Here is a 17,500-nt window from a genome sequence, read left to right as displayed (position 1 = left end):
GTGAAGTAATTGGAGCCAAAATAGGTGAATAACTCATAACATAGATGTTAATTTAATGTTAATTTTTGAGCAATTAAAATAGAGATCACACTACATTTCTTAGGTTTTGGGTCCCACTCATAAAAGTGTTAAAAATGAGCCATACATTTATTAAATTATTTATTTTTTGAACTTTCAACGATTAAAACATGTTTATTATATTAATATTATTTTTACGTTCTATGCCATTTTTGTTAATGAAAACAATATCTTTTTTAATCGCAAAAACACAAATTATGCAATTATTTATCCCCAGAACTATTTTAAGTGGAATATTTGATGTGAAGTAATTGGAGCCTTAAATAGATCAATAATTCATAACAACATTGTTTTTTATTCTTTTTTGAACAATGACAGTTTAAAAAAAAAATCCCACAACATTTTTGGGCCCCACTCATAAAAGTGTTAAAAATGAGCCATACATTTATTTATTTATAATTTTTTTTAACTTTCAACGATTAAAACATTTTTATTATATTAATATTATTTTTACGTTCTATGCCCTTTGTGTTAATGAAAACAATATTTTTTTTAATAGCAAAAACACAAAATTTGCAATGATTTATCCCCAGAATTATTTAAAGTGGAATATTTGATGTGAAGTAATTGGAGCCAAAATAGGTGAATAACGCATAACATAGATTTTAATTTAATGTTCATTTTTGAGCAATTAAAATAGAGATCACACTACATTTCTTAGGGACCCAAAGGGGTCCCACTCATAAAAGTGTTAAAAATTAGCCATACATTTATTTATTTATACTTTTTTTTAAACTTTCAATGATTAAAACATTTTTATTATATTAATATTATTTTTACGTTCTCTGCCCTTTTTGTTAATGAAAACAATATATTTTTTAAAACGTTTTATGCCCTTTATGTTTAACAAAACCCCCTTTTTTATGGAAAAAACCCACAAAATGTGCAATTTTTCCTCCCAAATTATTTAAAGTGGAATATTTGATGTGAAGTAATTGGAGCCAAAATAGGTGACTAACTCCTAACATGGATCTTAATTTAATGTTCATTTTTGAGCAATTAAAATAGAGATCACACTACATTTCTTAGGGTCCCACTCATAAAAGTGTTCAAATGAGCCATACATTTATTTATATATAATTTTTTTTAACTTTCAACGATTAAAACATTTTTATTATATTAATATTATTTTAACGTTCTCTGCCCTTTTGGTTAATGAAAACAATATTTTTTAAAAAACGTTTTATGCCCTTTATGTTTAAGAAAACCCCCTTTTTTATGGAAATAAACAAAACACAAAATGTGCATATTTAAAGTGGAATATTTGATGTGAAGCCAAAATAGGTGAATAACTCATAACGTGGATCTTAATTTAATGTTAATTTTTGAGCAATTAAAATAGAGATCACACTACATTTCTTAGGGACCCAAAAGGGTCCCACTCATAAAAGTGTTAAAAATGAGCCATACATTTATTTATTTATAATTTTTTTTAACTTTCAACGATTAAAACCTTTTTATTATATTAATATTATTTTAACGCTCCTTGCCCTTTTGGTTAATGAAAACAATATTTTTTTTAAAAACGTTTTATGCCCTCTATGTTTTAAAAAAACAACCTTTTTTATGGAAAAAAAAAACACAAAATGTGCATATTTAAAGTGGAATATTTGATGTGAAGTAATTGGAGCCAAAATAGGTGAATAACTCATAACGTTTATCTTAATTTAATGTTAATTTTTGAGCAGTTAAAATAGAGATCACACTACATTTCTTAGGGACCCAAAAGGGTCCCACTCATAAAAGTGTTAAAAATGAGCCATACATTTATTTAATTATTTTAACTTTCAACGATTAAAACATTTTTATTATATTAATATTATTTTAACGCTCCCTGCCATTTTGGTTAATGAAAACAATATATTTTTAAAAACTTTTTATGCCCTTTATGTTTAAGAAAACCCCCTTTTTTATGGAACCCCCCCCCCACAAAATGTGCATATTTAAAGTGGAATATTTGATGTGAAGTAATTGGAGCCAAAATAGGTGAATAACTCATAACGTGGATCTTAATTTAATGTTAATTTTTGAGCAGTTAAAATAGAGATCACACTACATTTCTTAGGGACCCAAAAGGGTCCCACTCATAAAAGTGTTAAAAATGAGCCATACATTTATTTAATTATTTTAACTTTCAACGATTAAAACATTTTTATTATATTAATATTATTTTAACGCTCCCTGTCCTTTTGGTTAATGAAAACAATATATTTTTAAAAACTTTTTATGCCCTTTATGTTTAAGGAAACCCCCTTTTTTATGGAAAAACCCCCCCACAAAATGTGCATATTTAAAGTGGAATATTTGATGTGAAGTAATTGGAGCCAAAATAGGTGAATAACTCATAACGTGGATCTTAATTTAATGTTAATTTTTTAGCAATTAAACTAGAGATCACACTACATTTCTTAGGGACCCAAAAGGGTCCCACTTATAAAAGTGTTAAAAATGAGCCATACATTTATTTATTTATAATTTTTTTAAACTTTCAACGATTAAAACCTTTTTATTATATTAATATTATTTTAACGCTCCCTGCCCTTTTGGTTAATGAAAACAATATTTTTTTAAAAACGTTTTATGCCCTCTATATTTAAGAAAACCCCCTTTTTTATGAAAAAAAACACACAAAATGTGCATATTTAAAGTGGAATATTTGATGTGAAGTAATTGGAGCCAAAATAGGTCAATAACTCATAACGTGGATCTTAATTTAATGTTCATTTTTGAGCAACTAAAATAGAGATCACACTACATTTCTTAGGGACCCAAAAAGGTGCCACTCATAAAAGTGTTAAAAATGAGCCATACATTTATTTAATTATTTATTTTTTTATTATTTGTTTTAAATTATTATTATTATTTTTAGTTTAATGCCTGTTTTTTTTTTTTTTTTAAAGTAAAGCCCAAAAAATGTCTAAGTGAAATATTCCATGTGAAGTAATTGGAGCCAAAATAGGTCAAAAATTCATAACAACATGGATTTGATTCATTATTATTTTTGAGCAATGACTGTTAAAATAAAATAAAAATTCTTATAGATCCAAAAGGGCCCCACTCATAAAAGCGTTAAAAACAAATCATACATTACTTTTTTTTTGTTTTTACTTACGCTTAAATCTCCTGATCAACTTCAGATGTGTTTATGTTGTATTATTTAACAACTTATTTATTCAGTTTAATGCCCCTTTTCTTAAAGAAAACTCAGTTTTTAATCGAAAATAGAGAAAATATGCAATATTTAACCCCAAAAAAATTAATTAAAAATAATTGGTCACTAATTCATAACAATATTGATTTTGATTCATTGTTATTTTTTGAGCAATGACAGTTTAAAAAAAAATCCCACTAAAACTCTCTTGGATCAAAAACAGACTCATAAATGTTATAAATAAGTCATACATTACTTAAAAAAAAAAAAAGTTTTACTTTAAAAGCTTAAAGTCTCTCGATCAACTTCAGATCTGTTAAAATAAAGTTTTATTATTATTTGTTTTAAATTATTAGTATTATTTTTTAGTTTAATGCCGTTTTTTGTTAAAGAAAATCCCAAAAATGTCTAAATGGAATATTTCATTTGAAGTAATTGGAGCCAAAATAGGTCAATAATTCATAACAACATGGATTTTGATTCATTATTATTTTTGAGCAATTACAGTTGCTCCTGATGAACTTCAGATGTGTTTATGTTGTATTATTTAATAATTTATTTATTCAGTTTAATGCCCCTTTTCTTAAAGAAAACTCAGTTTTTAATCGAAAATAGAGAAAATATGCAATATTTAACCCAAAAAAATTAATTAAAAGTAATTGGAGCCTTACATAGGTCACTAATTCATAACAATATTGATTTTGATTCATTATTATTTTTGAGCAATGACAGTTAAAAAAAAAAATCCCACTAAAACTCTCTTGGATCAAAAACAGACTCATAAATGTTATAAATAAGTCATACAATACTTTAAAAAAAAATGTTTTACTTTAAAAGCTTAAAGTCTCTCGATCAACTTCAGATCTGTTAAAATAAAGTTGTATTATTATTTGTTTTAAATTATTAGTATTATTTTTTAGTTTAATGCCGTTTTTTGTTAAAGAAAATCCCAAAAATGTCTAAATGGAATATTTCATTTAAAGTAATTGGAGCCAAAATAGGTCAATATTTCATAACAACATGGATTTTGATTCATTATTATTTTTTGAGCAATTACAGTTGCTCCTGATGGAACTTCAGATCTGCTTATATTATATTATTTAATAATTTATTTATTTAGTTTAATGCCCCTTTTCTTAAAGAAAATTCAGTTTTTAATCGAAAATAGACAAAATATGCAATATTTAACCCCCAAAAAATTTCACAGTGGATTACTTGATGTGAAGTAATTGGAGCCTTAAATAGGTCACTAATTCATAACAATATTGATTTTGATTCTTTTTTTTTTTTTTGAGCAGTGAAAAAAAATCCCACTAAAATTCTCTTAGATCAAAAAGGGACTTATAAATGTTAAAAATAAGTCATACATTACTTTTTTTTATTAATTTACTTTAAAAGCTTAAAGTCTCTAGATCAACTTCAGATCTGTTAATATAAAGTTGTATTATTATTTGTTTTAAATTATTATTATTTTTTTTAGTTGAATGCCTGTTTTTGTTAAAGAAAACCCCAAACATGTCTAAGTGGAATATTTCATGTGAAGTAATTGGAGCCAAAATAGGTCAATAATTCATAACAACATGGATTTTGATTCATTATTATTTTTGAGCAATTACAGTTGCTCCTGATTAACTTCAGATCTGCTTATATTATATTATTTGATAATTTATTTATTTAGTTTAATGCCCCTTTTCTTAAAGAAAATTCTGTTTTTAATCGAAAATAGACAAAATATGCAATATTTAACCCCCAAAAAATTTCACAGTGGATTACTTGATGTGAAGTAATTGGAGCCTTAAATAGGTCACTAATTCATAACAATATTGATTTTGATTCATTTTTTTTTTTTTGAGCAGTGAAAAAAAATCCCACTAAAATTCTCTTAGATCAAAAAGGGACTTATAAATGTTAAAAATAAGTCATACATTACTTTTTTTATTAATTTACTTTAAAAGCTTAAAGTCTCTAGATCAACTTCAGATCTGTTAATATAAAGTTGTATTATTATTTGTTTTATATTATTATTATTTTTTTAGTTTAATGCCTGTTTTTGTTAAAGAAAACCCCAAACATGTCTAAGTGGAATATTTCATGTGAAGTAATTGGAGCCAAAATAGGTCAATAATTCATAACAACATGGATTTTGATTCATTATTATTTTTGAGCAATTACAGTTGCTCCTGATGAACTTCAGATGTGTTTATGTTGTATTATTTAATAATTTATTTATTCAGTTTAATGCCCCTTTTCTTAAAGAAAACTCAGTTTTTAATCGAAAATAGAGAAAATATGCAATATTTAACCCCAAAAAATTAATTAAAAGTAATTGGAGCCTTACATAGGTCACTAATTCATAACAATATTGATTTTGATTCATTATTATTTTTGAGCAATGACAGTTAAAAAAAAAATCCCACTAAAACTCTCTTGGATCAAAAACAGACTCATAAATGTTATAAATAAGTCATACAATACTTTAAAAAAAAAAGTTTTACTTTAAAAGCTTAAGGTCTCTCGATCAACTTCAGATCTGTTAATATAAAGTTGTATTATTATTTGTTTTATATTATTATTATTTTTTTAGTTTAATGCCTGTTTTTGTTAAAGAAAACCCCAAACATGTCTAAGTGGAATATTTCATGTGAAGTAATTGGAGCCAAAATAGGTCAATAATTCATAACAACATGGATTTTGATTCATTATTATTTTTGAGCAATTACAGTTGCTCCTGATCAACTTCAGATCTGCTTATATTATATTATTTGATAATTTATTTATTTAGTTTAATGCCCCTTTTCTTAAAGAAAATTCAGTTTTTAATCGAAAATAGACAAAATATGCAATATTTAACCCCCAAAAAAATTTCACAGTGGATTACTTGATGTGAAGTAATTGGAGCCTTAAATAGGTCACTAATTCATAACAATATTGATTTTGATTCATTATTATTTTTTTGAGCAGTGAAAAAAAATCCCACTAAAATTCTCTTAGATCAAAAAGGGACTTATAAATGTTAAAAATAAGTCATACATTACTTTTTTTTATTAATTTACTTTAAAAGCTTAAAGTCTCTAGATCAACTTCAGATCTGTTAATATAAAGTTGTATTATTATTTGTTTTAAATTATTATTATTTTTTTTAGTTTAATGCCTGTTTTTGTTAAAGAAAACCCCAAACATGTCTAAGTGGAATATTTCATGTGAAGTAATTGGAGCCAAAATAGGTCAATAATTCATAACAACACGGATTTTGATTCATTATTATTTTTGAGCAATTACAGTTGCTCCTGATGAACTTCAGATGTGTTTATGTTGTATTATTTAATAATTCATCTATTCAGTTTAATGCCCCTTTTCTTAAAGAAAACTCAGTTTTTAATCGAAAATAGAGAAAATATGCAATATTTAACCCCAAAAAATTAATTAAAAGTAATTGGAGCCTTACATAGGTCACTAATTCATAACAATATTGATTTTGATTCATTATTTTTTTTTTTAGCAATGACAGTTAAAAAAAAAATCCCACTAAAACTCTCTTGGATCAAAAACAGACTCATAAATGTTATAAATAAGTCATACAATACTTTAAAAAAAAAAGTTTTACTTTAAAAGCTTAAAGTCTCTCGATCAACTTCAGATCTGTTAATATAAAGTTTTATTATTATTTGTTCTAAATTATTAGTATTATTTTTTAGTTTAATGCCGTTTTTTGTTAAAGAAAATCCCAAAAATGTCTAAATGGAATATTTCATTTGAAGTAATTGGAGCCAAAATAGGTCAATAATTCATAACAACATGGATTTTGATTCATTATTATTTTTTGAGCAATTACAGTTGCTCCTGATCAACTTCAGATCTGCTTATATTATATTATTTAATAATTTATTTATTTAGTTTAATGCCCCTTTTCTTAAAGAAAATTCAGTTTTTAATCGAAAATAGACAAAAATGCAATATTTAACCCCCAAAAAATTTCACAGTGGATTATTTGATGTGAAGTAATTGGAGCCTTAAATAGGTCACTAATTCATAACAATATTGATTTTGATTCATTATTATTTTTTTGAGCAGTGAAAAAAAATCCCACTAAAATTCTCTTAGATCAAAAAGGGACTTATAAATGTTAAAAATAAGTCATACATTACTTTTTTTATTAATTTACTTTAAAAGCTTAAAGTCTCTAGATCAACTTCAGATCTGTTAATATAAAGTTGTATTATTATTTGTTTTAAATTATCATTATTTTTTTTAGTTTAATGCCTGTTTTTGTTAAAGAAAACCCCAAACATGTCTAAGTGGAATATTTCATGTGAAGTAATTGGAGCCAAAATAGGTCAATAATTCATAACAACATGGATTTTGATTCATTATTATTTTTGAGCAATTACAGTTGCTCCTGATCAACTTCAGATCTGCTTATATTATATTATTTGATAATTTATTTATTTAGTTTAATGCCCCTTTTCTTAAAGAAAACTCAGTTTTTAATCGAAAATAGAGAAAATATGCAATATTTAACCCCAAAAAATTAATTAAAAGTAATTGGAGCCTTACATAGGTCACTAATTCATAACAATATTGATTTTGATTCATTATTATTTTTGAGCAATGACAGTTAAAAAAAAATCCCACTAAAACTCTCTTGGATCAAAAACAGACTCATAAATGTTATAAATAAGTCATACAATACTTTAAAAAAAAGAGTTTTACTTTAAAAGCTTAAAGTCTCTCGATCAACTTCAGATCTGTTAATATAAAGTTTTATTATTATTTGTTTTAAATTATTAGTATTATTTTTTAGTTTAATGCCGTTTTTTGTTAAAGAAAATCCCAAAAATGTCTAAATGGAATATTTCATTTGAAGTAATTGGAGCCAAAATAGGTCAATAATTCATAACAACATGGATTTTGATTCATTATTATTTTTGAGCAATTACAGTTGCTCCTGATCAACTTCAGATCTGCTTATATTATATTATTTGATAATTTATTTATTTAGTTTAATGCCCCTTTTTTTAAAGAAAATTCAGTTTTTAATCAAAAATAGACAAAATATGCAATATTTAACCCCCAAAAAATTTCACAGTGGATTACTTGATGTGAAGTAATTGGAGCCTTAAATAGGTCACTAATTCATAACAATATTGATTTTGATTCTTTTTTTTTTTTTTGAGCAGTGAAAAAAAATCCCACTAAAATTCTCTTAGATCAAAAAGGGACTTATAAATGTTAAAAATAAGTCATACATTACTTTTTTTATTAATTTACTTTAAAAGCTTAAAGTCTCTAGATCAACTTCAGATCTGTTAATATAAAGTTGTATTATTATTTGTTTTAAATTATTATTATTTTTTTAGTTTAATGCCTGTTTTTGTTAAAGAAAACCCCAAACATGTCTAAGTGGAATATTTCATGTGAAGTAATTGGAGCCAAAATAGGTCAATAATTCATAACAACACGGATTTTGATTCATTATTATTTTTGAGCAATTACAGTTGCTCCTGATCAACTTCAGATCTGCTTATATTATATTATTTGATAATTTATTTATTTAGTTTAATGCCCCTTTTCTTAAAGAAAATTCAGTTTTTAATCGAAAATAGACAAAATATGCAATATTTAACCCCAAAAAAATTTCACAGTGGATTATTTGATGTGAAGTAATTGGAGCCTTAAATAGGTCACTAATTCATAACAATATTGATTTTGATTCATTATTATTTTTTTGAGCAGTGAAAAAAAATCCCACTAAAATTTTTCGGTAACCAAAAGGGATAAAAGTGTTAAAAAATAATTGATAATTTATTATGTTTTTTTCGTGATATTATTTTCAGAACGTGTTGCAGGACGGTCAGAAATGAGCTGCAGATGGCCCCGCCTCTCAATTAGACGCCGGCCAACGATGGCTTAACGAGCTCTGTCAGCTCCGACCTCGTTAGCAGTCCGCGGACACTTAGTTAGGGCGCCGTCAGCGCGGCGTCGGCTAATCGAAGATGTCGCTTGCTGCGCCGCACGTCCCCCACGTGACACCAGAGAGGGACTCAAAAGCACAAGTGTAAAAAAGTGAGGGGACAACTTCCTCGTTGAAGACAACAACTTCACACGTAAACATCTTCCACGTCAATCAATTACCGGAAATGCTGCAATTAAGGCGCCTCGTACAATTAAGCGCGGAGTCGCCGTGTGCACATTACAAACATTACAAGCAGCAAAATAGATGACTCTTAAGTGGACGCTGTCAAAATTGGCTAAAATGAATTAGCATGTTTTATGTGCTGATTCCATTTAAGCTTAAATGTGTGCTCTGCACTTCCTTCTTGAGGACGTCCATGTTCCCAATATCATATCCATGTTTTGTAAACGTAGCGTTAGCCGTGCTTCACAAACAAGACGTCACCTACCAGGCGGCGACGCGTCTTCAAAAGTCACTCACCCCCAATTCCGTGACTAAAATGTCGGTGATGCTTCCCAGCACCGAGACAAAATCAAAAATGTTCCAGGGGTCTTTGAAGTAATTCTGTCCGGAGAGGGAGGGAAAGGAGAGCGTTAGTTTCGACGAAGACTGTTGCCATGGAAACAGAGCACAAGGGGGCGGGGGGGGAATGGCGTGACTGCCGTGCACACTTTGGGGGTTTTTTGGGGACAGCGAAAAGACGCTCCAGATCTGTCCACCAAAATAAGTTTCTTCATGAATGAATGATGAATGAAGTCTACGTGTGTGTGTGTGTTCTTGCATTTCTAACCTTCTTGGGACATCAACAAGGAAAAGTAGCTTCCATATGAGGAGGTGTGAACAAGTGATGACATAAATCATGGTCCCTATACGGAAAACCATTGCATCTAATAGAGAATGTCTCATTTGCACCCCCTGGTGGTGAAATCTATCAAAATTAGGGTGTAAATTTTTTAAATTGACTGTGTGTCGGTTTTAAAAGTGCGCCCCTTCGGGTCAACATATGAAATAACAAGTGTGTGTAAGAAATTAAAATGCACCCCCTTTGGCCACAATTAATACAATAAATAAATAAAAAAAAGTATATAGAGACATAACTTGAAGTAAATAATAAAGATTAAAAAAGTATTACAAACAAAAAATGCAACTTTTTTTTTTTTTTTTTTTACCTAAAAGCAGTCTTTTTATCACAATGTGTCGACTTTTTTTCTTATAAAATTGGGAACAATTTCTCATATTATTTCTGTAATATTGCAATATTCTCTCGTAATTTTTTTTTTTTTAATGTAAAATTATTACTTTTTAATGCAAAGTGGTGACATTTGTCATATAAAATTCTGACTTTTATCACAATATTGCCAAATGTTGTTGTTGTTCTTGTAAAATCGTGACATTTTTTGAGTAAAATTATGACTTTTGTCATCATTTTGCCAAGTAAAATTCAGATTATTATTATAACATTGCCAAAAATTTTTAAAGTTTTCTTATAAAATTGTGACTTTTGTCGAGTAAAATTACGACTCTTTTCATAAAATTGTCAAAATGTTAAGCTTTTCTTGTAAAATTACGACTGTTATTGAGTAAAATTCCAACTTTTATCATAATATTGCACAAATGTTCAGTTTTTCTTGTACAACTTTGACTTGCGTTGAGTATAATCACAACTTTTATTATAATACTGCCAAAATTCTAAATTGTTCTTGTGAAATTCCAACTCATTTTTCACAACAAGCTTTTTTATATTTGCATAGTATGTATATATTATTAATGTTGTAAAATACAAATCTTTATATATCTAGAAAGGCTGGTCCTAAAGAGGTAAGTCTCAATAAGGTCAGAAATACAAGAATGTTCGTGTGTGTGTGTGTGTGTGTGTGTGTGTGTGTGTGTGTGTGTGTGTGTGTGTGTGTGCGTGCATGCTCACCAGGGGACCGAAAGCGATGAGCTTCAGGATGGACTCCATGAAGAAGAAAGTAGTGAAGACGATGTTGAGGTTTTTCAGGACGTTGTCGTACGTCTCTGAGGCGCCGTCAAACTGTGGCGAGACAGAAAGAAGCTCACTCAACTGAACTCGGTCTTTTTCAAGTGGACCAGAGACCACTTGCTCTTCTTGATTCACATAAAAAATTAAGAGTACAGTACATTAAATACCGTTTTATTATATACTTAATGTTTAAAGTTTATTAATATTTTACTTAATATTATATATTTTTATAATATTATCATAGGTATTTAGAGTTTATTTTAAGAAAAATTTAAAGATCATTATTTTTAATGAATTTAATTTGAATCATAATTTAAATAAAGTTTTAAACATAATTTCTGAAAATTCAAAGAAGACTTTAAGGTGTTTTGAAGGAAAATTTTAAGAAATAATCTGAAAAAAAAATACTAATTTGAATAACAGTTTGAAAAGAGCTTAAAAAAAGCTCGAAAATAAATATAAGAATACTTTTAGGACGAATTCTACAACTAATTTTTAGAATTTGAAGAATAAGCTAAAAAAAAAAATCCCAAAATAATTTTAGGAATATTTTAAAGTAATTTAAAGAACAAATTAAAAAAATAAATATGAATATGAAAAATTATTTAAAAAAGTTTAAGAATTTAACAAAAAAATTTAAAGAATAATTAGAAAAAAAATAATTTCAAGAATAATTTTAGAATTATTTTTTTGAATTATGTTAAGGAACTAAATTTAAAACATATTTCTAAGCAGAGAAATTTAAAAATATTTTAAGAATAATTTCAGATTTTTTTTTTGAAGAATTTGAATCAGAATTTGAATAAGATTCGAAAATGTATTCGAAAAAATAAAATAATTTTAGAACAAAAAAAAAATATATTAGAGTTTTTAAAATTTTTTTTGTAAAAGTCATACAATAGTTATAAGAATATTTTAGGAAAGATTCCGTGAAGAATTTTGAGGGTTTGAAAAAAATTCAAACAGAAAACTGAAAATAATTTTATGGATAATTTGAAATTAATACAAATTCGAACAACAAAACATTTTGTTTTAGGAATTTAAAGAAAGAATACAAAATGATTTTGAAAAAAAAAAAAAAAAATTTTTTTTGACATTTGAATAATTTAAAACACTGAAAAATTTTAGGAATTTCAATTTTTTTTAAGAAAGCAAATTCTAATATTTTTAATCAGAATTTGAATAAGATTTGAACATAATTCAAATTTTAAAAATGATAACAAAAACTAAGATGAATTTGAAAAAAATAAAAAACTGGAATATTAAAGATAGAAAAGAATATCATTTGAAATAATTTGAAAAACTCAGAAAATAATTATAAGACTATTTTAGGTAGAATTCTAAGAATAATTTTGAGCATTTAAAGAAGAAGAAAAAAAGTAATAAAAGTTTCATAAAGTCAAAGAATAATTTTGAAAATTTAAAGAAAAATTACAAGAACAATTAGAAACATTTATTTTAAAGAACAATTTTCGAATAAAAAAACATTTATGAAAAAAATTGAGAATAATTTTAGGAAATATAAAAGTATTTTAAGAATAATTCCAAGAAACATTTGAAGAGTTGGAATAATAGTTGTAATAAAAATGTGAATAAGAATTGAAATGGTCTCGTCACCATCTTTGTGTCTACGATGGCGCCCCCTGCTGGCGAAATAGGCTTAATGTGGAAAGTCTGCACTGGTTTCTTTTGGAACTGGAGTTACTTGCATGGAGTCCTGCGGCAAGTTCTTGTACGGTGAAGTCTACGTGGCGTGGCGGAACCGCCGCGAGGAGCTCACCTTCATCATGAGGACGATGGTGTTGAGCGCGATGAGCGCCATGATGCTGTACTCGAACGGCGGCGACACCACAAACTGCCACATGCGGTACTGGAAGCTCAGCTTGTTCTTGGGCATGTGGCGAGTCAGCGGCCTGGCGTTGATGGCGAAGTCGATACAGGCTCTCTGGAACAAAAAACGGGCCGTCAAGATTCCCGGATGCATCAAATGCGGACCTCGCGTGGGCGACCGCTCACCTCGTTCTTTTCCAAACTGTAGTCCTCCATCATCTTGTCCCCCTGCTCCTGGAAGGTGATGATGATGAGCGCCACGAAGATGTTGACGAAGAAGAAGGGGAAGACCACGAAGTAGACCACGTAGAAGATGGACATCTCCATGCGGTAGCCCGGGCTCGGACCCTGGTTCTCGTAGGTGGAGTCCACCGAGTGCTTCAACACCCTGCACAAGGGGAGAGGTTGGTGGGCTGGAACCTCGAAAAGTCGCTTTCCGTCCAAAACTTGGAAAGCGTTGGCAATACAAATAGTCTGTTCCAGGGTCAAGCTGGGGCCATCCATTAAGTGTACAGGACACATTTCAACATTTTGGACTGTAATAGTAAAACGTGCTTGTTAAAGGCCTACTTAAAGGCCTACTGAAAGCCACTACTACCGACCACGCAGTCTGATAGTTTATATATCAATGATGAAATCTTAACATTGCAACACATGCCAATACGGCCGGGTTAACTTATAAAGTGACATTTTAAAATTCCCGGGAAATATCCGGCTGAAACATCGCGGTATGATGACGTATGCGCGTGACAAAGTCCGAGTAACGGAAGTTATGGTACCCCGTAGAATCCTATACAAAAAGCTCTGTTTTCATTTCATAATTCCACAATATTCTGGACATCTTTTGCAATTTTTTTAATGAACAATGAAGGCTGCAAAGAAGACAGTTGTAGGTGGGATCAGTGTATTAGCAGCGGACTACAGCAACACAACCAGGAGGACTTTGTTGGAGCGCTAGCCGCGCTAGCCGCCGACTTCACCTTGACTTCCTACGTCTCCGGGCCGCCAAACGCATCGGGTGAAGTCCTTCGTCCTTCTGCCGATCGCTGGAACGCAGGTGAGCACGGGTGTTGATGAGCAAATGAGGGCTGGCTGGCGTAGGTGGAGAGCTAATGTTTTTAGCATAGCTCTGTGCAGTCTGGTTGCTAAGTTAGCTTCAATGGCGTCGTTAGCACAGCATTGTTAACCTTCGCCAGCCTGGAAAGCATTAACCGTGTATTTACATGTCCACGGTTTAATAGTATTGTTGATTTTCTATCTATACTTCCCGTCAGGGGTTTATTTATTTTGTTTCTATATGCAGTTAAAGCAAGATGCTATCACGTTAGCTCGTAGCTAAAGCATTTCGCCGATGTATTGTCGTGGAGATAAAAGGCACTGAATGTCCATTTCGCGTTCTCGACTCTCATTTTCAAGAGGATATAGTATCCGAGGTGGTTTAAAATACAAATCTGTGATCTACAATAGAAAAAGGAGAGTGTGGAATCCAATGAGCCAGCTTGTACCTAAGTTACGGTCAGAGCGAAAAAAGATACGTCCATCGCTGCCTCTCAAGTCATTCACTGTAACGTTCCTCATCTACGAATCTTTCATCCTCGCTCAAATTAATGGTGTAATCATCACTTTCTCGGTCCGAATCTCTCTCGCTCCATTGTAAACAACGGGGAATTGTGAGGAATACTAGCTCCTGTGACGTCACGCTACTTCCGGTACAGGCAAGGCTTTTTTTTATCAGCGAGCAAAAGTTGCGAACTTTATCGTCGATTTTCTCTACTAAATCCTTTCAGCAAAAATATGGCAATATCGCGAAATGATCAAGTATGACACATAGAATGGATCTGCTATTCCCGTTTAAATAAAAAAAAATCATTTCAGTAGGCCTTTAAACCCACTACTAGCGACCACGCAGTCTGATAGTTTATATATCAATGATGAAATCTTAACATTGCAACACATGCCAATACGGCCGGGTTAACTTATATAGTGCAATTTTAAATTTCCCGCCACACTTCCGCTTAAAAACGTCTCGGTATGATGACGTATGCGCGTGACGTAGCCAGAAGAACACAGGTATGGCTTCCCATTGAAGTCAATACGAAGTAGCTCTGTTTTCATGTCATTATTCCACAGTATTCTGGACATCTGTGTTGGTGAATCTGTTGCAATTTGTTCATTGCATTATGGAGAAAGAAGCTGAGCAAGCAAAGAAGAAAGTTGTCGGTGCGAAGCGGTCTATTTTGCGAGGGAAGTCAGCAGCAACACGTACACAGCCGGCGCTTCTTTGTTTACATTCCCGAAAGATGCAGTCAAGATCGAAGAACTCGGACAACAGAGACTCTTACCAGGAGGACTTTGATTTGGATACACAGACGCGATACCGTGAGTACACAGCTGCGCTTCCAAACATTTGATTGCTTGCTATAACTAGCTCGAGTTAGTAGCTAATAGCTAGGAGCTAGCATAACAAACACCTAGATTAATTTGTGGCATATTAAATATAAACCTGGTTGTGTTGTGGCTAATAGAGTATATATATGTCTTGTGTTTATTTACTGTTGTAGTCATTCCCAGCTGAATATCAGGTCCCACCCACGCGCTTCCAAACATTTGATCGCTTGCCCGTACGTGCGTGTCACGTACGTAACTTTGGTTAAATATATAAGCTTTATGAACCTTGGGTTAGGTGAACGGTCCTTTGGGCTGAGTGAGTGTGTGTGTTGTGCAGGTGTTTGAATTGTAATTGCGGGTTATATGGACGGAATCCCGTCCATATAACTAGCTCGAGCTAGTAGCTAGTAGCTAGGATAACAAACACCTAGGTGTTTTTATGCGGGATTAATTTGTGGCATATTAAATATAAGCCTGGTTGTGTTGTGGCTAATAGAGTATATATATGTCTTGTGTTTATTTACTGTTGTAGTCATTCCCAGCTGAATATCAGGTCACCCCCGGCTCTCACAGCATCTTCCCTATCTGAATCGCTTCCACTCCCCACTAGTCCTTCACTTGCACTTTCCTCATTCACAAATCTTTCATCCTCGCTCAAATTAATGGGGAAATCGTCGCTTTCTCGGTCCGAATCGCTCTCACTTCTGGCGGCCATCATTGTAAACAATAGGGAACTTTGCCGAAATGTTCAATTGACTACGTCACGCTACTTCCGGTAGGGGCAAGCCTTTTTTTTTATCAGATACCAAAAGTTGCGATCTTTATCGTCGTTGTTCTATACTAAATCCTTTCAGCAAAAATATGGCAATATCGCGAAATGATCAAGTATGACACATAGAATAGATCTGCTATCCCCGTTTAAATAAAAAAAAATAATTTCAGTAGGCCTTTAAAGTTCAATGTAAGCCGTAGTAAACGCCGTTGGTTGCTAAAAAGCTCCATCAAAATGCGTTAGCTCGATGTTAATTCATATTGGATATGCCATATACAGACTGCGGTGCACGTACTGCGGCCATCCCTCGCCGGTGGAGACGGTGAAGAGGGTGAGCAGCGCCCACGCCACGTTGTCGTAGTGGAACTCAAACTTCCTCCACTCCCGCTTCTGAGCTTTCACCTCGTTGTTGTCGTACACCAGGAACTCGCCCCTGCGGCGGCGACAGACAGGAGACGTGAGGCCCGGGCGCCGAGACGAGATGGGCGCCCTCCCGACCCACCTGCAGTCGCGCTCAAACTCCTTGGACTCGTCGGTGCAGAAGAAGAAGCGGCCCTTGAAGAGCTGCACGGCCACCACGGCGAAGATGAACATGAAGAGCATGTAGACGATAAGGATGTTCAGGACGTTCTTCAGGGAGTTGACCACGCAGTCAAACACGGCCTGGGAGGAGAGATCCAAGAGCATCATTAAAACACTTGTAAAAGGTGGACTTAAGCCGCTCGATACTTAAGTCAAGCCACATTTGTTTGGACAAAAAGATTGAAGACAAATGCCAAGAACAATTTCAGAAAATCAGGGAAGAAATTGAAGAATTTTAAGAAGGTTTTTAAGATTTCGAGAATTTGAAGAAGAATTAGAAAAATTCTGGGAAGAATTGTAGGTGTTTTTAATTAAAGATTTAAAAAAAAAATAAAAAAAATTATATTTTAAGAAAACTTTTAAGAATTTAAAAAAGTAATTTTAATAAGAATTTCAAAAACTCAAAAATAATATCTTGGAATATGTGGTCCGTTATTTAGATTTGATTTAACTCTTAAATGAACCTAAAATATGACTTATTTTTCTCCTTGTTGTCAAGCTTTTTAGATGTGAAGCAAGTGTAAGTCACTGTCACACTATTGTTCTTTTATATATATATATATATATATATATATATATATATATATATATATATATATATATATATATATATATATATATATATATACACACTACCGTTCAAAAGTTTGGGGTCACCCAAACAATTTTGTGGAATAGCCTTCATTTCTAAGAACAAGAATAGACTGTCGAGTTTCAGATGAAAGTTCTCTTTTTCTGGACATTTTGAGCGTTTAATTGACC

General features: G+C 31.0%; 1 protein-coding gene across 6 annotated transcripts in view; it reads right to left on the bottom strand.

The window, feature by feature from the left end:
• The window catches only part of cacna1ab (calcium channel, voltage-dependent, P/Q type, alpha 1A subunit, b), a 302,834-nt gene that overhangs the window by 81,332 nt on the left and 204,002 nt on the right, over positions 1 to 17,500 (bottom strand). For all 6 annotated transcript variants that reach the window (XM_062026422.1, XM_062026423.1, XM_062026425.1 and 3 more), the window contains 6 exons: positions 16,659 to 16,819; positions 16,452 to 16,589; positions 13,183 to 13,384; positions 12,947 to 13,111; positions 11,107 to 11,217; positions 9,663 to 9,746 (listed from right to left, as the gene is read on the bottom strand). In XM_062026422.1, coding sequence (XP_061882406.1) covers positions 9,663 to 9,746; positions 11,107 to 11,217; positions 12,947 to 13,111; positions 13,183 to 13,384; positions 16,452 to 16,589; positions 16,659 to 16,819 — 861 coding nt within the window. The remainder of the gene's footprint in view (positions 1 to 9,662; positions 9,747 to 11,106; positions 11,218 to 12,946; positions 13,112 to 13,182; positions 13,385 to 16,451; positions 16,590 to 16,658; positions 16,820 to 17,500) is intronic.

The sequence above is a fragment of the Entelurus aequoreus genome, linkage group LG18 (assembly GCF_033978785.1).
Source record: "Entelurus aequoreus isolate RoL-2023_Sb linkage group LG18, RoL_Eaeq_v1.1, whole genome shotgun sequence".
Taxonomy (NCBI): domain Eukaryota; kingdom Metazoa; phylum Chordata; class Actinopteri; order Syngnathiformes; family Syngnathidae; genus Entelurus; species Entelurus aequoreus.
Note: the sequence above shows the minus strand (reverse complement) of the source record. Positions and strands in the feature narration are given on the sequence as shown.